Below are 20,745 nucleotides of genomic sequence, written 5' to 3' on the forward strand. Positions count from 1 at the left end.
CCAACTTATACTACCAAATATAGACTGACATCTCAAATTATCATAAGTGAGTTGTGTGTAATCATAACTGGGACAGTGTCCAGGATGATTAGTGGTGTTTCCAGCCAAACAGCCCCGAGCACTATAAGTGATTTATTATTAGCTATTATTATTTGGCTATTTATAAGTAGTTTTATTTATGAATAAAATGCATTTTCATTCTATTCTTCTATTCCTATCAGGCATTATCCAAGACAATTGTTCAAACATTAACCTTAAAGGTGTCTCCCATATTTGCGCCGGAGGGTCTTGATATGAATAAGGTCAGCTATTTGCACTTGCACAGAAGAGGTTTAATATGATCCTCCCCAAACCCACAAGTAATCTGAGCCACTTGTGGCCCTCGTGGTAGGACAACATCAAGAGGGTTAACAGCAAACAAAGTCTGTTGACAGTTTGACAGTATCCCCTACCACCTGCACCAGTCACTTTGGAAGGTTTGAGGCCAGACCCCCATTTTGAGAATCATCCATTGCGTTAAGGTGTTATCATTCCATTTTTGTGGAATCAATACCTCATTGCACTCAAAATTCATTATAGCCACTGAAAAAGAGACATTCACTTTCATCTCATGGAGCAGTAATTTAGGACATGTTAGCTAAATGCATCGATAGGTGGCGACAAATATCAACTAACACTATTTGCTGACAACAGCCAGAGACATTTAAACCAAACACCCGAGATTTATGGGCACGTTCCAGGTCATCTTTGTTGTAGTTGCGCTGGGCAGATGATCTCACTAGCCCTGGACAAGTGTTTGGCTTGTCTGGAACCACATTCATATGATATGGCTGTCATTGTAAATAAGAATTTGTTCTTAACTGACTTGCCTAGTTAAATAAAGGTTAAATAAAATAAAATAAAAATATGAACACATGCAAAATATGTCTATACCATATTGATGAGGTTTTCCCGAGGACTAAACTTATCCAATCTATGTCATATACATATATATGTATATATTGAAAAAATATATAAACGCAACATGCAACAATTTGAGTTACAGTTACAATCAGTAAATGTAAATAAATTCCTCTTGCCTTAATCTATGGATTTCACATGACTGGGAATACGGATATGCATCTGTTTGTCACAGATACCTTTAAAAAAAAAAGTTAGGGGTGTGGATCAGAAAACCAGTCAGTATCTGGTGTGAGCCCAGTCAAAACTGTTCGCTGCTCTGGCACCCCAATGGTGGAACAAACTCCCTCACGACGCCAGGTCAGCGGAGTCAATCACCACCTTCCGGAGACACCTGAAACCCCACCTCTTTAAGGAATACCTAGGATAGGATAAAGTAATCCTTCTAACCCCCCCCTTACAAGATTTAGATGCACTATTGTAAAGTGGCTGTTCCACTGGATATCATAAGGTGAATGCACCAATTTGTAAGTCGCTCTGGATAAGAGCGTCTGCTAAATGACTTAAATGTAATGTAAATGTAAATGTGATCACCATTTTCCTCATGCAGCGCAACACTCATTTGCATAGAGTTGATCAGGCTGTTGATTGTGGCCTGTGGAATGTTGTCTCACTCCTCTTCAATGGCTGTGTGAAGTTGCTGGGTATTGGCGGGAACTGGAACATGCTGTCGTACACGTCAATTTAGAGCATTCCAAACATGCTCAATGTGTGACATGTCTGGTGAGTATGCAGGCCATGGAAGAACTGGGACTTATTCAGCTTCCAGGAGTTGTGTACAGATCCTTGCTATATGGGGTCATGCATTATCATGCTGAAACATGAGGTGATGGTGGCGGATGAATGGCACAACAATTCACCTCAGGATCTCGTCACGGTATCTTTGTGCATTCAAATTGCCATCAATAAAATGCAGTTGTGTTCGTTGTCCGTAACTTATGCCTGCCCATACCATAACCTCACCTCCACCATGGGGGCACTCTGTTCACAACGTTGACATCAGCAAACTGCTCACCCATACACGTGGTCTGCGGTTGAGGCCAGTTGGACATACTGCCAAATACTCTAAAACAACATTGGTTGGTGGCTTTTGGTAGAGAAATTAACATGAAATTCTCTGACAACAGCTCTGGTGGACAGTCCTGCAGTCAGCATGACAATTGCACGCTCCTTCAAAACTTGTGTTGTGTGACAAAACTGCACATTTTAGAGTGGCCTTCTATTGTCCTCAGCACAAGGTGCACCTGTGTAATGATCATGCTGTTTAATCAGCTTCTTGATATGCCACACCTGTCAGGTGGATGAATTATCTTGGCAAGGGAGAAATGCTCACTATAAGGGATGTAAACACATTTGTGCACAACATTTTGAGAGAAATAAGCTTTTTGTGCATATGGAACATTTCTGGGATCTTTTATTTCATATCATGAAACATGGGACCAACACAATACATGTTGCGTTTATATTTTTGTTCAGTATATAAGCAATACCGCCTGGGTGTGGTATGTGGCCAATATACCAAGGCTAAGGGCTCTTCTTATTGCAAAACCCCAAGGTGCATTATTGCTACTATAAATTGGTTACCAACGTAATTAGAGCAGTAAAACATTTTTTTTTGTCATAGTACACGGTCTGATATCCCACGGCTGTAAGCCAATCAGCATTCAGGGCTCGAACAACCCAGTTTATAAATAAACGACCTCGAACATGGTCTTTACTGAACTGACTGTCAGCTGACGCTAGCAAGCAGTGTCTCGGTCTAATTAATCCGCTCTAGGCCTGTCAGAGTGAGTTATTGATGAGAGGTTGATTCATATTGGATTTCAATGGTTTTATCTGGCTGACCAGTCGTTCAACAACACCATCTTGCTTGCTAGTAACGGTAGAATTAGACTGCTTTTTGTGTTGCTCTGATTTGTGGTGGTGTTGTTGACTAATAGTGGCATGTTTCTCACTGCTAGCGGTTAGCTAACGTTAATGCTAACCTAGCCAGCTAGCTTCTTTAACTGTCTATCCAGTTCATTGATTCTAACTTTCCATTTTATATTTCGTTAACGTTAATTGGTTGGTTAGCTAACGGTAGCTAGTCAAGATAGTGGTTTTTGATTTAGACTAGTTAGCTATCTATGTCGCTCAAATTTACCTCGACGATGCTATGCGGGTTACGATAGCTAATGATGTTGACGACCATAAAAAACTTCACTTCAGACAGTAGCTAAGGTTTTCACTGAAATGTTTGACTTATAATTAAATAACTGGAGGTTTACTTGACTAATGATATTAGAATTAGCTAAGCTAGAGAGAGGGTGGTTTAAATGGCAAGAATTAGAATTGAACCAGGTAATGGACTTAAGTCAGTAGAGTCCATCAAAAGTTTGCGGGGCACCAGAGAAAGCCTGGCACTGACAGATGAAGGCAACTCTTTCGGCTCGGACTCAGAACTAAATGGCTATACCAGCGAGAGACAGACGGATAAATATGGATTTATTGGTGGTGCACAACAATATTCAGAACAATCGTAAGTATGACCCGTCTTTTTATAATTTTCCACCAGCAATGAAGTAGCCAAGCTCTGTGGCTGACAAAATTGTCTAAGTGCATATTCCTTCCAGATTAGGCACCTCATTGACCCCCTTTTCATTTGACTAAACACACCACTTTATTGTTCGTAATTTTCTAATATTCACTTCACATTTGAATCAGTAGCCTGTTATTTGCGGTATAACTCCAGTGGATGCTCTCCACCAAAGACAGAAAATGACAGACGCACTTATCCAGAGCGATGTACAGTAGTGAGTACATATATTTGGTACTTTTTCATACTCTCGAACCCACAACCCTGGCGTTGCAAGCGCCATCCTCTACCAACTAAGCCCCATAGGAGGACTTGGAGGTCAACAGAAACAGTTATTCCTCTCTTGCTCTGTGTTACTCAGAAGATGTAATTTAGACAAAATGACCTGCCATATTGTTTGACAGAGTCCCTTACTAGCCTTTAGTAACACCTGCCTTGTCCAGAATGACCCCCTACCCCACCCTTAGCAGGTTTAGTTTGCTGCTCTGTGAACCTCCTTGAGGAAGCTGTGTACAGAATGTCTGGTCTGGTCAGACAAGATGGATGAGAAAGCCTCTATCATGTAAGCCTCTGCATCACTCAGAGTAACTGATAGAAAAATGACCTGCAGTTCTTCCAAGGTCCACGGTTGTATCAACCCTCATTCTATCTTTCCACCCTCTCAGCAGCTACTCTTCCTGGGGTCCAAACAGGGTTAAAACAGTTACATCACCACAAAACACAACCACTTAGATCATAAATAAAACAATGCATCATACAATAGAATATTACTCTAATATTAAACTTTTACAATATAAAATCCAGAATACCAATACATCAGGGTTTGTGTGTGTGTCTCCTCAGTCTGCTTTGTGCCACGAGGTGATGTTTTATCAGATTCTTAAATGTGATTTTACTGCTTGCTTGAATTACTTGACATGGGAGAGTTCCATGTAGTCATGGCTGTATGTAGTACTGTGCGTTTACCAGAGTATGTTCTGGATTTGGTGACTGAAAAGACCCCTGGTGGCATGTCTTGTCGGGTATGTATGCGTGTTTTGATCTGTGTTAGCTGTTTGAAAAGAGCGTTTGGAGCTTTCAACACCAATACCCCTCTCAAAGACATAGTGATGTGGTCAATCTCTCCTGGCTCAACGTAGAGGAGAGATTGACCGCATTTACATGCGCACAGTATTCTGGATAGTAGCTCAAATCCTGCCTAAGGTCTTATTCGGGATATGCTGTTTACATGGACCTTTTGATATCCCACTCAGTGTCCCTGTAACCATGAATAAACAGCATACCCGACCTCACTAATGCTTTTGTGGCTGAATGGAAGCAAGTCCCTGCAGCAATATTCCAACATCTAGTGGAAAACCTTCCCAGAAGAGTGGAGGCTGTTATTGCAGCAAATGGGGGACCAATTCCATATTAATGCCCATGATTTTGGAATGAGATGTTCGACAAGCAAGTGTCCACCTACTTTTGTTCATGTAGTGTATCTTAAATATATGTGGGGTTTTGGCAATGTTTCTTAAACTTAGATCAGACAGAACATTTTCTCCAAAACTAATTATGTGTTGATGTTAGTTGGCGAGGATCTTTACTTCAGCACTATTGTGTTGATGCATTTCTAATACCTTAAGACTTTTTCTCGTAGATGTTTTCCAATACCCCTTTTCCATCTGTTGCTTATTCAACATGTTTGGGATGGAAAGGGGTAGGAAATGTATGCCTTCATTTCTCAAATATAGACTTTTAGCTTTCATTTGACACCCAATTTGACATGCTCCTATGAACTTTACATGTTGGTGCTCATGGGTCCTTTTACATAGAAATGCCCATACATAAACACACAGGCTTTACTCAATGCTAGTAGTAGATCATTAGTAAAAATATACAAACGTAAGGGGCCAAGACAGCTACCATGAGGTATGCAAAACTCTTCCAGGTTTACGTTAGAGGCTTTAATTAAAGAACACCCTCTGTTAGCTAGGTAATGCTCGATCCACGGTGTGGTAGATGATGTAAAGTCATATTTTGTTTTTAGCAGCAGCCTATGATCCATAATGTCAATAGCTGTACTAAAGTCTAACAATACAGCTCCCACAGTCTTCTTATCAATTTCTTTCCGCCAATCATTAGTCATTTGTGTTTGTGCCGTACATGTTAATTGACCTTCCCTATAAGCGTGCTGAAAGACAGTTGTTAATTTGTTTACTGTGAAAAAGCATTGCTTCTGGTCAAACAAATATTTTTCCCCCAAAAGTTTACTAAGGGTCGGTAGCATGCTGATTTGGTTGGCTGTTTGAACCAGTGAAGGGTGCTGCTTTGCTATTTTTGGTTAACGGTATGACTTGCCTCCCTCCAGGCCAGAGTGCACATACTTTCCTGTAGGCTTAGATTGAAGAGATGGCAAATAGGAGTAGCAATATAGTTCACTACCGTCCTCAATCATTTTCCATCCAAGTTGTCATTACCAGGTGGTTTGTCATTATTGATGGACAATTTTTTCACTTCTTCCACATTCACGTTAGAGTTAAAAACGACAATGCTTGTCTTTCATAATCTGATCAGTAATGCATGGATTTGAAGGTTCAGAGTTTGTTGGCACGTCATGCATAACTTTGCTAATCTTGCCCATGAAAGTCATTAAAGTATTTTGCAATATCAGAGGGTTTTGTGATGAATGAGTCATCTGATTCAATGAAGGATCGAGCGGACTTTGCCTTCTTAGCCAAAATGTCATTTTGACTGTCATCCATTATATAATTTCTCTTTAGAAGAAGCAATTTCATAAATGCATCTAGTTTACAAAACACAATGCAGTTGAGGTGACCAGGGCATGTGTTTGCTTAAATGTTGTCGCAGGAAGAGGAAACCTCCTAGACTAACATAAATTCAGGGTTCTATGATGACATTTTCTCCTATGTTGAAAAATGTAGAAGCACACAAATAAATTTAGGAGCACAATGAAAACTATTTGAGGAAAGATGTGAATTGCCAGCAATTACAAATACAGGGTTTCAGAGCACCAGAAAATCTTTTTTTAAGATTGAGATATAAGCCTACATTGGGTGTATATTTATCCTAGCTACTTTTGAAGCTCAGCTCCTGAAGAAGCTCTCCTTTTTTCTTTCTGTGCCACCACGTTTGCTTGTTTTGTTCTAATGGGCACTGGTGCTCCCAAATAAAAATTCCAGGTAGCACAGCAAAATATTTATGAAATATTCTTTCTGTGCTTACAAAATGGTAGCACTGTAGAGCCCTGAAATGGGAATAGGGACATTATAATCCAGGCAAACTCCTAGTAAGGAGTTATATTTTGTTAGGCTACTACCAAACTTCCTTCTAATTGCTAATCGAGAGATTGGAATGAGTCATTTCCATGTAAAAGGACCCATGAGCACCAACGTGAAGTTCATAGGAGCGTGTCAAATGAAAGCGAAGAGTCTCTATATTTTCGGGAAATATAGATATGTTTTTCAGCCATTTTCCATCTGAAAAATTAGGCATAAGTAATGGCTTTGATTTCTGGTCAAACAGATTGTAAAGGAGTCTTAGACAACATCTTGCAGAAAAAGTCTTAAGGTATTAGAAATGCATCAAAACACAATGTTGAAGTAAAAACCCCTGCCAACTAATATCAACACCTCTATTTAGTTTTGGGAAAATTATTTGCCTTCTGTTTAGTTTAAGAAGATTGCTTTGGGCCTTGTAATTCTGTTACCAAAACTCCATCTTTAAGTTATTTTCTAATGTCTCTCCCTCATGAGGGAGGATAATGAAAGTTCACAGAACTAACAAGTAAAGATATGGCCTAAAAATCATATCTTGATTCTTTCCAACTTATGGGTGATTCACTATCTATATAGTACCAGTCAAAGGTTTGGACACCTACTCCAGGCTGCATCACAACCGGCGCTGATTGGGAGTCCCATAGGGCGGCGCACAATTGGCCCAGCGTCGTCCAGGTTTGGCTAGTTAAATATATATATATATTTTTTAAATTTTACCCCCTTTTCTCCCCAATTTTCGTGGTATCCAATCGCTAGTAATTACTATCTTGTCTCATCGCTACAACTCCCGTACGGGCTCGGGAGAGACGAAGGTCGGAAGCCATGCGTCCTCCGAAGCACAACCCAACCAAGCCGCACTGCTTAACACAGCGCGCCTCCAACCCGGAAGCCAGCCGCACCAATGTGTCGGAGGAAACACCGTGCACCCGCCCCCCTTGGTTAGCACGCACTGCGCCCGGCCCGCCACAGGAGTTGCTGAAGCGCGATGAGACAAGGATATCCCTACCGGCCAAACCCTCCCTAACCCGGACGACGCTAGGCCAATTGTGCGTCGCCCCACGGACCTCCCGGTCGTGGCCGGCTGCGACAGAGCCTGGGCGCGAACCCAGAGACTCTGGTGGCGCAGCTAGCGCTGCGATGCAGTGCCCTAGACCACTGCAACACCCGGGAGGCCCTGCCTAGTTAAATAAAGGTTTAATTAAAATTAAATACTCATTCAAGGGTTTTTCTTTATTTTTAGTGAAGACATCAAAACTATGAAATAACACATATGGAATCATGTAGTAACCAAATCAAACTATATTTAGATTCTTTAGTGTTCACCCTTTACCTTGACAGCTTTGACCTCTCTTGGCATTCTCTCAACCAGCTTCACCTGGAATGCTTTTCCAACAGTCTTGAAGGAGTTCCCACATATGCTGAGCACTTGTTGGCTGCTTTTCCTTCACTCTACGGTCCAACTCATCCCAAACCATCTCAATTGGGTTGAGGTTGGGTGAGTGTGGAGGCCAGGTCATCTGATGCAGCACTTCATCACTCTCCTTCTTGGTCAAATAACCCTTACACAGCCTGGAGGTGTGTTGGGTCATTGTCCTGTTGAAAAACAAATGATAGTCCCAATAAGCGCAAACCAGATGGGATGGTGTATCGCTGCAGAATGCTGTGGAAGCTATGCTGGTTTTGTGTGCCTTGAATTCACCAGCAAAGCACCATCACACCTTCTCCATGCTTCACAGTGGGAACCACACATGCGGAGATCATCCGTTCATCTACTCTGTTTCTCACAAAGACACGGCTGTTGGAACTATAAACATTCTTGGCCCAAGCCAAGTCTCTTATTATTGGTGTCCTTTAGTAGTGGTTTCCTTGCAGCAATTTGACCATGAAGGCCAGATTTTATGCAGTCTCCTCTGAACAGTTGATGTGTCTTACTTGAACTCTGAAGCTTTTATTTGGCCTACAATCTGAGGTGCAGTTAATTCTAATGAATTTATCGTCTGCAGCAGAGGTAACTCTGTCTTCCTTTCCTGTGGCAGTCCTCATGAGAGCCAGTTTCATCATAGTGCTTGATGGTTTTTGCGACTGCACTTGAAGAAACTTTAAAAGTTCTTGAAATTTTCCGAATTGACTGGCCTTCATGTCTTAAAGTAATGGACTGTCGTTTCTCTTTGCTTATTTGAGCTGTTCTTGCCATAATATGGACTTGGTCTTTTACCAAATAGGCCTATCTTCTATGTACCACCCCTACTTTGTCACAACACAACTCTTCTTGAACTACACTGTTGGTTAAGGGATTGTAAGTAAGCATTTCACGGTAAGGTCTACACTTGTTGTATTCGACGCATGTGACAAATTTTGATTAGATTGGCTCAAACGCATTAAGTAAAGTATTCCACAAAATAACTTTTAAGAAGGAACACCTGTTAATTGACATTTATTTCAGGTCATGATTATTCCAGGTAATTTATTCCACCTCATGAAGCTGGTTGAGAGAATGCCAAGAGTGTGCAAAGCTGTCATCAATGCAAAGGGTGGCAAATTTGAAGAATCTCAAATATATTTTGATGTCTTAACTATTATTCTACCATGTAGAAAATAGTAAAAATAATGAAAAACACTTGAATGAGTAGGTGTCCCAACTTTTGACTGGTACTGTATAATTAAAAAAAATATATATTCTCCAAATAAGCGTTGTTGTAAAATTGAAGGTCAAATACACTGCATTTCAAACAATCAGTAATCTAATGAATTCAGGGCTTGGGAAGTTATACCTAGGCTTAATCGAAGCCTTCCACAACCATAGGACCCACTAATAATTTAATTATTTTATGAAAATAGTTGAACCTGCTTTTTTTGTTGCAATAATCAGTGATCTGTCTTTCAAGTCTATGAAAATGCCCTTTTTCTGTTACAAATTTAACTAGTTCCATTCATTATGCACATTCAATAATATTGACTAACTTCTTGTAGCAGGCATTAGGCCAGGGTCCCCCAACTGGTGGTCTGAGGGTCAAATTTGGCCCACGTGTTTTACTTTACTTAATTTGTTATACTGAACTAAAATATAAACTCAACAAGCAATTTCAATGGTTTTACTGACTTAGTTCAAATAAATTCATTATGCCCTAATCTATGAATTTCACATGACTGGGCAGGGCACAGCCATGGGTGGGCCTGGTAGGGCATAGGCCCAAACACTTGGGAGCCAGGCCATCCAATCAGAATAATTCCCTACCCCCCCACAAAAATAAATTATCCTCAGTTTCATCAGCTGTCCGGGTGGCTGGTCTCAGACGATCCCACAGATGAAGAAGCCGATATGGAGATCCTGGCATGGTACACATGGTCTGCGGTTGTAAGACCGGTTGGATGTACTGCCAAATTCTCTAAAACAATGTTTGAGGCGCCTTATGGTAGAGAAATTAACATTGAATTATTTGGCAACAGCTCTAGTGGACATTCCTGCTGACAGCATGCCATTTGCACCCTCCCTCAAAACTTGAGGCATCTGTAACATTGTGTTGTGTGACACAACTGCATATATTACTGTGGCCTTTTATTGTCCCTAGCACAAGGTGCACCTGTGTAATGATCATGTTGTTGATATGCCACACCTTTTAGGTGGATGGATTATTTTGGCAAAGACAAAATGCTCACTAACAGATATAAACAAATTTGTGCAGAAAATGAGAGATTTTTGTGCATATGGAAAATATCAGATCTTTTATTTTAGCTTGTGAAACATGGGACCAACACTTTACATGTAGCGTTTATATTTTTGTTCAGTATAGATGTTGGACATAAGACTGTAAAAATACCAAAATCAGCTCCAAAAGATATGTTTTGGAAATCTGTTCCCAAGTATTCCCACGCATAATAGAGAGGTGATCATATACAAATGTAAGCAAGTTTTAAAATTGTTTGTGATTTTTGCAGTCTACAAATTATTTGTAATTATGTTCCTACCATCCGCTCAAGAAATAATCAGCCCCCAGCTGAATCTAGTTGATTTATCCCTGCATTAGGCTATGGAAAATTAACATGAGTCTCATCAATAATCTCTCAAGCCCATGTGCTAATGATTAGCCAGCTATTCTTTTATTTTTCAAGTTTGGCCAACTTGGATCTATTTGCTAGCTAACAAGGTTGAACAGTTAAGTTATGAACACACCCTCCAACTGTTTGAAAAGCATGTTGACCTCTCCACTTTGTTCAGATGTTGAAATCAAGTGGCCTACATTATTTCTCAATGAGAAATTCCTTTATATAATTGTTTTATACTTATTGCACGTTTATAAAACAGACTAAACAGCTAGTATAACAATCTTTGGCTAAAATGCTGCTATGTGGTACCCCAATGCTGCGCTCGACAAACTGAGCATTTTCCAGAATCAATGTTCATTGATACACTTGTTTTAGGTGTCCGCTCTGCTCGCAACTTGAGTAGTTGAGACATATATAAAAAGGGTATCGTTAGAAAACTTAACTTCTCTATTACAGTCTATTTTTGTGTCCATATGACCGATTCTGTTGGACCAAATCTCGAATGCAAAAACTGAGTTGAAACCTTTTGTCAGAGGAAGATGTGATCTCTCAACTTTGTTGGCGTGAGGGTGTGTGTAAACCATAGAGGAAGAGGCGAAGCGAGAGGTTTCACTCTCGCAAATTTGTTTTCTCCAAAATGAGGCGTGTTTCTATGGGCTTATTTTGCACCTAAGCTTGTCGCCTGCCTTCCCGCCTTTGGGACAACGACTCTCATTGTTAGGGCGGAGACATGAGCATCTCGTCATTATATACAGATCTCTGGTATAAATCGGAAGGAGCACACAGGAGTGAAGGAGACGAGACCAAAAACACAGCATGAGAACAAGCGGACATAAGAGCTCATAAAAACGGAAAATAACAAAACCTTGATTCTTGCTATACAGGCATTTGGAATGAATCAAATGACTATTGCCAAGCCCTAACCTATTGATTTAAAACTCATAATTCTGTTAACAAATCAGTAACCGAATTACAAAAAAAAATCAGTAAAGGAATTACTGCAATTGAATTGTCTACAATGGCATATCATAGTAGTCACAAACCACAATTTTGTCACCTGCTATTGTCCTCCCTTCCACTGGCATTCTGTTGTGTTCAGCTCATAACTGTTTTATTTCTATTTCTGTCAGTCTAAGCGAGAGTGTTAACAGTCTGGACAACCCCCTCCCTCGCTCTCTCTCTGCGTCGCCGCTTAATGTTACCTCTCCCGGCTCTTACTGACACCTACCCATGAGCCCCCTCTTACATTAACTGTATCAGCATCCGCACCGAACCGACACTGGTGTCCATGGACGTTGAAAAGTAGTTGAAATTTGATCAGTCCGCCCTAGCCTTGATTTCCACATCCACAGACCAGAACATTTTGGGCCGGTCCAGGCCGGCCTTGATTTGAACGTCTATAGACATAGAGTTTTGATCTGGAACAAATCTGAACCAATCAGATGTCTGTTTCACAAGTTTGGACAGTACAGTGTGTAGAATAATACCCATATTTGCAAAGCAGGATATTGCATATTTCTACATTTTTGTACCTATTTAGGTTATATCGCCATGAAGAGAATGACATTCAAATCCATAATTATGCATTTCTTTGTAGTACAGATCAGGGACCATGATGTAATTCCGTTACCGTAATTCTGTTACTGGGTGTGACTTTTTTTCAAACTCAAGGTGTCATGTCATAGCAGACACCCCATTCTTTCTGCGGACCTCGTTGAATCTTAATTTGGAGCAGATATTTAGCGTTGAAGGTGAGATTATACTGAAATTTCGTTAACAAACTTTGTATCGGCACAGTTCTTCCAGTAAATGTGTTTTTGTACAATGTTCAGTGTAAATTGTTCAAATTTGTCCTTTTGCGTACAGTTGTATGGTTTTGTTAAACTTTGAAATCAATGGTTTTGTTTGGCATACATTAACATTTTAAGTGATTCTGTTACCTTGAAATTGCCCATCAACACTTAGGATAGGGTAGTTTATAGACTATAGTAGACCTGGGTGCTTTGTTTTAATTCATTGGCCTCTTCTGGTGACTGTCAGCCATTTTAATTTTTTGTGAGACTGTCTCAGCCAAGTTATTGTTGGCTGTACTGTTACAAATGGAGGCGTTTAGGGCAGTCCAACAGATTATTCTGTGGGCCCTTTCGCTGCATAAGTGGAGTCCATGAAGATTCTGGAAGTCCTGCAGTACCTTGAATAATCAGTTCCAGACATGACATCTTTTGTAGATTAGCCTACATGGTATGACAAGGTTTTCTCCATTGTAAAAAGCAAGATCACCATACAGACTCTTAGTTTGTTGTTTACTGCTGCCATGGTGACTTGACAACCTTTTGTGTCACCTCTTGTTCTGAACAAACGCCTTCTAACTCGTCTGCTTACAGCCTATTGTGATGTGCATTTCTCTCCAGTGTTTAGGCTCCCAGTGAGTGGTTGCTGAGCAAGAGTAGGAATGGCGAGGGAACAGAACTTCCCCTTATTTCTGTCAGAATTTCCTGTTTTTTGTGTGCTTTGCGGGTCGTGGCAAGTGTCCCACTGTTTTGTCTGAGGATGGATTTCCTGTGAGGAGTAGGAAGGGATCAGCCGCTGCCCCGCCCCTTCCCCCAAGAGTGCCGGGATGTGATGAAGTATACCACATCCCAGCACAGTGCTATTTGTATGGTGTTTTGTATTTGAGAGTGAGTGCTCAGAATAGGGTTGGGCTGATTATATGATTTTATTGTGATGTTTGACATCTATCGTGATGTGCAAGACTATACTCTATTTGACCTTTACACATCAAAACTATGCAGTTTAATCAGTTAGGCTGTATCAAGATGTTGAAAATGAAGTCTAAATTAATTAACTAAGCCTTGTTTGTTGTTTTGCCACACAGAATATTTCATGAGAATCTGACTAATATTGTAAATGAGCACAAAATGCACAGTCTGGAATGATTTAGTCGTTAACAGCGCAAATGATTTTATATCGGATATCGTAACATTTGGAGAAACATATCGCACAACCCTAGCTCAGAATGATCATTTTTGGACTACACCTTTACCTAGTCTCAATTTCTGAGATCAACCTCGACCCGGGATACCTGTAATATGATAGTCTTCACTAATCCAGCAAGGTTAATGCTAATCACTGTGCTTAGCCCTGTGCTAGCTGCTATTTCTCCACCTTGTAAAGCAATTGCTTGTGAGGCACTGCTGTGTACACAGCATGAGTGACCACTCTTCCGCTCTGTGGTTTTAGGTCTAGTATCTATGTCATGTGATCTGATCTGGCCTGCTGGACGGAAAGAGAATTTAGGCCTAAGTGTTCAGCCCATTTGGTTGGATGTAGACTAATGACTGCAAGGCAGTCCCTAAAAGGAAATACAACCAATGTAAACATAAAGCAGACTTGTCAGACAGAGCCTTTTAGGCTAAGAGCTTGTTAGTTTTAGCCTGTCCAATCTGCCATGTGTTATTGTTAAGCCTCTTTGTTGTGGGTTCTGTAGCAGGCTTATCTGGTTGTTCGGTCCTGCTCCATTGGAAGGGAAGGACATGTTGTCCTTTGCCTAATGCTGCTACGGTTACCACAGTTGCCACCACTGTGACAGAACGTGTGTGTGTGTCTCAAATCAATTCCATTTAATGGGCTTTATTGGCATGGAAACATATGTTTACATTGCCAAAGCAAGTGAAATAGATAAACAATAAATGAACAGTAAACATTACACACACACACAAAAGGTCCAAAAGAATAAAGACATTTCTAATGTCATTATGTCTATATGTACGATGTAATGATGTGCAAATAGTTGAAGTACAAAAGGGAAAATAAATAAACATAAATATAGGTTGTATTTAAAATGGTGTTTGTTCTTCACTGTTTGCCCTTTTCTTGTGGCAACAGGTCATACATCTTGCTGCTGAGATTGCACACTGGTATTTCACCCAATAGGTATGGGAGTTTATCAAAATGTGACTTTTGCAGCTCAGTCTCCACCTCATGTTGTGGGCAGTGTGCACATAGCCTGTCTTCTCTTGAGCGCCAGGTCTGTTTTCGGCGGCCTTTCTCAAGAGCAAGGCTATGCTCACTGAGTCTGTACATGGTCAAAGATTTCCTTAATTTTAGGTCAGTCAGTGGTCAGGTATTCTGCCACTATGTACTCTCTGTTTAGGGCCAAATAGCATTCTAGTTTGCTCAGTTTTTTTTGTAAATGATTTCCAATGTGTCAAGAAATGATCGTTTTGTCATGATTTGGTTGGGTCTAATTGTGTTGCTGTCCTGGGGTTCTCTCTGTCTCTCATATTCATGTAGCCCTACAACAGACAACCTAGTTTCATTCATTCCAGAGAAAACGGATAGGCTATGCTTAATGAATGCAAAAAATACTGTCATGGTGTTGTGTTCACCCCTCTGCATACCCCTTGGTAATTTGACCACAGTCGGTCCAGTGTACTGGGTGTGTTCGTCAGCTGGTTACAATAAAGATGCTTTTTCTCTGAGCGACACTGAAACACACGCAGCCTCTTTAGGGCCCCTTTGAACCGCCCTCTCCTCCTACCAAGGGAAGGAGCCCAAGCCCAGCAGTCCTCCAGAACTATGTTGTCAGCTTTCTCTCGTTTTCATCTGGAGAGACGCAACAATGGCAGTTATTGTCCTTGTCTCTTATCTTTTTCCATTCTGGTTTCAATGGACACTATGATCATATGGCTCCAGTTTTCTAGTCGAAAGTTATTTCTGTAAGAAAAAGAAAGCACGCTCCGCTGGCGAATGATTTTCAGAAGCTACAGGAAGCAGCTTCCTGTGTGAGGGATGGCTCTTCCTGTTTGGCCCTCCCTCCTTCCCTCACTCGCCTCTGGTTTCGCTGGTGTCTGCATTGTGTTTTAGAGACTGGTGTGTAGCTGTAGACTAACCCTCTGTCTGTCCCCTGACTCCCACAGAGCTGAAGACATCCCTCCTGAAGTGCTGAGACAGAGAGAGGCCAAATGGCTGGAAATGCTCAACAACTGGGACAAATGGATGGCCAAGAGACACAAGAAGGTCAGCAAGTCCAACATCTGCTGCTCAACACCGGCTGATAGGCTTCCGAAATCCCAATGCTGACCATAACCGCTTTCTTTATCGATAGCATGTTAACCTTGCAAGCTGTCATGTGTCACCCCTTCTCCTCTTATTGAGTGACTGTTAGGCAGTAAGCACCAGAAAATATGTAAGGAAAGTAATTGAACACATACTTGAACAATCTACCCCCCTTGCCTGGTATTGAATCTATTCCACTGAATGAATTCCCATGATTTTTAATCTCACTGTGCGTGTTTGAGTGGCTGTGACAGTAGCACTAACTCCCTGCCCCCCAGATGAAGCTGCGCTGTCAGAAGGGCATCCCACCCTCTCTGCGAGGCCGGGCGTGGCTCTACCTGTCAGGAGGAAAGGTGAAGAGAGAGCAACACAAGGGCAAGTTCGAGGTCGGTCACTAACCACCATCGCTACACACAAATTCATACACACAGTCTTGTCCTTTTCACATGAAGCATGTGAATTCAGCTAACTGTGGTTTTTAAAGGAGCTGGACAGGCAGGCAGGAGACCCTAAGTGGGTGGATGTGATCGAGAAGGACCTCCACAGACAGTTCCCCTTCCATGAGATGTTTGTGGCGAGAGGAGGCCATGGGTGAGTAGCTCATTTGACGTGGACCGATGGCCATTTCTCAGTACATGTTTTTTTTGTAACCCAAAAATCGTGTGCGCGTGTAGGCAGCAGGACCTTTACCGTGTCCTCAAAGCCTACACACTGCACCGGCCTGAAGAGGGTTACTGCCAAGCTCAAGCTCCCATTGCTGCTGTGCTGCTAATGCACATGCCTGCTGAGGTCAGTCCACGTATACCATCCCTGTATATGTGAAGAATGTTGAATACTCTGTTACTCACACTACAGGAATGTGGCATACACCACAGCCGTGCTGAATTCATGTTTGCGCTTTTTTTAACAGGATGCATTCTGGGGTCTGGTGCAGATTTGTGAGAAGTACCTTCCTGGATACTACAGTGTAGGGCTGGTAAGACTGACCACAGGCGTACCACACTGATACTCTAACACAAAGAATACAAGGAACCAAGGTCACATGTTGATGAGAATCCGCTGTTTATTGGTTGTGACAGGGAGAGGTTTTATATTGGGGTTTAAAGATCAGGCTTACCGCGTGCAGTTCGTTGTGTTTTCCCAAGGGCAGAGCTAGAGAGTAACTCGGAAGAGCTTACCTGTCACTAAAATACAGTTAAACATTAATTCAGCATGTTTACCATTGTCTGGAACCGCAGTGTCTTGGAAAAGAAAAGCTGTACAATGTTAGGTGACACTCATGTTGAATGCAGGTATCATATTACTGGGCAAGCTCTTTAGCTGACATGTGCTACTGTCATTATATGTCCTGTAGCCTGATGTCTGTGACCAGCTAATGACAAATGGCCCTGAGTGAGCGGGTGAGCAGGCAATGTGAGCGGGTTAATGAAACTGTTACATCTAAAAAAAGAGTAAGGAGTCTGCTCTCTCTCTCTCTGCCTCTCAACCCCTGCATTTGTCTTTCTCCCCCCCCCCCATCTCTCCATTCTGATGGTGCTTCCTGTGTGCTCCTGAAGGAGGCGATCCAGCTGGATGGGGAGATCCTGTTTGCTCTGCTGAAGCGGGTGTCTCCTCTGGCCCACCGCCACCTGAAGAAGCACAAGCTGGATCCCATCCTGTACATGACAGAGTGGTTCATGTGTGCCTTCTCCAGAACCCTGCCCTGGGCCTCTGTGCTACGTGTCTGGGACATGTTCCTTTGTGAGGGTGAGATGCAGAATGTAATTTAACAGGATCTTTGTGGAGTGCAATATGTTTAATGTTTGTGGCTATATGAGACACGTACAATGTATGACATTGGTAATGTGCAATGCATGTAGTATGCCGATTCCACACAGTTAACACACATTTACATTTTGTCCACATGAGAGCATTCTCTGAGAGGCACGCTCTTTAGACAGACTGACATGGACACACACCCCAGCATACTCAATCACCTACATTATAGACACATTCAAACATACAAGAAAACACACAAACATGTCATACAAACAAGACTCTCAGGACACTGTGCGACTTCATCAGTTTGTCTGGTGTTGTCTGGTCATCCAGGAGTGAAGATCATCTTCCGGGTGGGCCTGGTGCTGTTGAAGTGCATGCTGGGCTCTCAGGACAAGCTGAAGACGTGTCAGGGACAGTACGAGACCATGGAGCTGCTCAAGACCATAGACACACGCTACATGCTGGAAGGATTCCTAGTGCGGGAGGTAGTGATGCGCAACCACCATCCACAGCCAGACCTTCTAGAAACATCCATACTGGAAAATGCTCAGTGTCATGGTTTTTAGCCACTTTGACAATTGCTTACATGAGTGTGATGACTCTCAGGGCTGTGTTAAATGCTAAGGGCTATGGTGTAAACTGAAAAGACCCTGCTGCCACCTAGTGGTACTTTAATCAAACTATGATATTACTGTCATGATTTCTGCTACCTTGTCAAGCTGACAAGAGTTTAAGACCGCAAGGTTAATCACTGCCTCTTATGCTCTGTCCCAGATTATAGAGCTGCCGTTGTCAGAGCGGGATGTTGAGAAGGAGCACCTGGCCCAGCTGCGGCGCTGGAAGGAGACCCGGGGTGAGTTGCACTGCAAGTCCCCTCCCAGAATGCACGGCGCCAAGGCTATCATGGCCGCCGAACCACCCAGTCGCCAAGACCTGCGACAGAACCCCACCATCATAGTTGAGTCGTCCCTGGCAACCAATAAGGATGTGGAGGGCCAGGAGGAGGACAAGGCGAGGATAAAGACCAAAGAGCAGAAGAATGGGAAGAAGAACGGCACCCCAGTGGCATCCAACCCTGAACCCAGCGACACCTCTACCAAGCCCTCCCCACCCCTCAAAGACACACCCCTGCAGGGCTCCAATCAGAGCTTGATTAGCACAGAACATGACACCTACCTGTAGCAGATGGAAAGAGCTTGGACCAGCTGGGGATTACAAAACCTGTTTACTGCTCACTGACTCCAGATCCCCAGTATACCCTTAACCTCTGACCCCGCCCCTTCCCATTCCCACCCTCTTGACTGACTCTTTCCATTATAGCCAAATGCATCTATAGCAAAACACTCCATAAGAATGGAAGCCTCTGGCGTTAGTGTATCTTCCATATTGCCCTGGGTGCTACTACAAGTGTAGACTGTTGTTTTTCACACATGTATGGGGGATGACAATTTAATCATCAGTTGGTGGGTGCAGCACTTCCATCAGTGGACCATACGGATATACAGGCACTTTGGCTGAGGGTAGATTGTATAGCATGCCACTGAAATCAATCACGTCAGTTTATCTCAATCTTTTTGTATTTAATGAAGTCTTTTAGGCTGATTCAAGATCAGGTGACATAACTATGAAGTCTGTTTAGCCAGGAGTCCTGGCCCTGTCCCAGCTGATCCGGGGTCATTACTGGATGCTTGAGCACTATGCCTGTTTGTCTGTCACTTAATATGTACTGTAGTATGAGACACTACATTGCCAACACACACCAATCCTGCATTGTTAGATTAACAGGAAATGTCAATAGTTAAATTGTAAGCACAATAGAATATGGTTTGAATACCGTAGGTTGCCAACATATTGTATAAAGATAAACGCTATTGTCATTCACTCATTGGTGCGTTTTTTCTCTCTGGTTGTAGTTGATGTTGATGAACACTAGAGGGCTCTGTGGGTCCATTGTTCAGCCCTGACCAATGAAGGACTTGAACGACAGGCTCAAGGGGAAACCAATCATCTGTATCATTTATAGTTTCTAATGAAGTAAATTAACAATTGCTGGACAATTCCTGTCACTAGACCAACGATTTGATGGTTTATGTGTTGTAAGAGCCATGCTGTCTAAAGCATTCCATGGTGTGTATGATTCTGTGCAGAGCTCCAGGGAACAGAGACAGTGTGTAGTGATGTAGTGGGAGAATGCCAAATGATGGAACGCTCATGTCATACTCAGCCATGTTGATTCTGCTTTGTCTATATAATGTGCTTAAGTATACTCTATTTGTGTATACTCGTTTATTAGATCTGTGCATAATTGCTTTATATGTAATCGTCAATATTACACACGGGTGTGTTAGTCAAATATTTGCCTTTAGATTAGAACGGCAGAAGTTATTTTCTGAAGGGACCGTTTTATATGAAGTAACTAGATTTAAAGGGGGGAGGGAAAAAAAGGATGGTAAAAGGATGATTTCTGTCAATTGCTATGGATTTTCACACTTGTACATAGTTTAGAACTTCACATACTATAGATTTATATTTGTCTAAGATGAAGCACTTTGTCCCTGGTCAAGTCCTTTAAGAATAAAATGTACATTTTGTTTGTCTTCTGTAAAGTTGCCCGTGTTTATATATTGTGTGACGTCTATATCCACGTCACCTCTGCCACACATTTAACCAACACTCTGACACACCACAATAATGTATTAGACGTCTATTGCACTTTTCATAATAGAAATCTCAAAGCTCTTCATAAGCAGAAGACTAACAAACAAGCTATATCATGACAGGTCAACCAATAGAGGCCAAGTCTTTGAAAGCTGCATCCTCTGCAGATAGAGGGTCAGTTCATGGTGTGAGTGGAGGAAACTGGTCAGAGGATGGTGATGGTGTCTGCTAATGATCTTGTAGAGGGCAAGTCTAGGAACCAGCCTGAGTCGTATAGCCACTGGGCTTCTCTTCCACTCTGTGAAACACCCACTTAGGTGATGCCTCAGCAGCTCTGGGTGCCAGAAAACTCACCACACAAAGTTCAGAATAGTAGCCAGTAGTCCTCTCTACGAGCCCTCTGCCGCCACT

At 42.1% G+C, this 20,745-nt stretch overlaps 1 protein-coding gene across 2 annotated transcripts; it reads left to right on the forward strand.

The window, feature by feature from the left end:
* Positions 1-2,696: 2,696 nt before the first annotated feature.
* Positions 2,697-20,282, forward strand: LOC120025873 (TBC1 domain family member 10A-like). 2 transcript variants are annotated; one of them, XM_038970583.1, is made up of 10 exons: positions 2,697-3,478; positions 15,777-15,876; positions 16,194-16,301; positions 16,400-16,506; positions 16,590-16,704; positions 16,826-16,891; positions 17,472-17,661; positions 18,007-18,161; positions 18,451-18,529; positions 19,590-20,282. In XM_038970583.1, exons 1-10 carry the CDS (start codon positions 3,276-3,278, stop codon positions 19,607-19,609), a joined length of 1,143 nt encoding a protein of 380 aa, XP_038826511.1. In that variant the 5' UTR covers positions 2,697-3,275; the 3' UTR covers positions 19,610-20,282. The 2 variants fall into 2 exon arrangements, with proteins under 2 accessions (XP_038826511.1, XP_038826510.1); XM_038970582.1 differs by having other exon boundaries at positions 18,451-20,282.
* The last annotated feature ends 463 nt before the right edge of the window (positions 20,283-20,745 follow it).

This window comes from Salvelinus namaycush, chromosome 31 (assembly GCF_016432855.1).
Source record: "Salvelinus namaycush isolate Seneca chromosome 31, SaNama_1.0, whole genome shotgun sequence".
NCBI lineage: Eukaryota > Metazoa > Chordata > Actinopteri > Salmoniformes > Salmonidae > Salvelinus > Salvelinus namaycush.

Coding starts and splice junctions, on each gene's coding strand:
- LOC120025873 (XM_038970582.1), top strand. CDS start 3,276: ATGGCAAGAATTAGAATTGAACCAGGTAATGGACTTAAGTCAGTAGAG. Junction 16,302..16,399: donor AACACAAGGGCAAGTTCGAG/GTCGGTCACTAA, acceptor TGGTTTTTAAAG/GAGCTGGACAGGCAGGCAGG. Junction 17,662..18,006: donor GGACATGTTCCTTTGTGAGG/GTGAGATGCAGA, acceptor CTGGTCATCCAG/GAGTGAAGATCATCTTCCGG.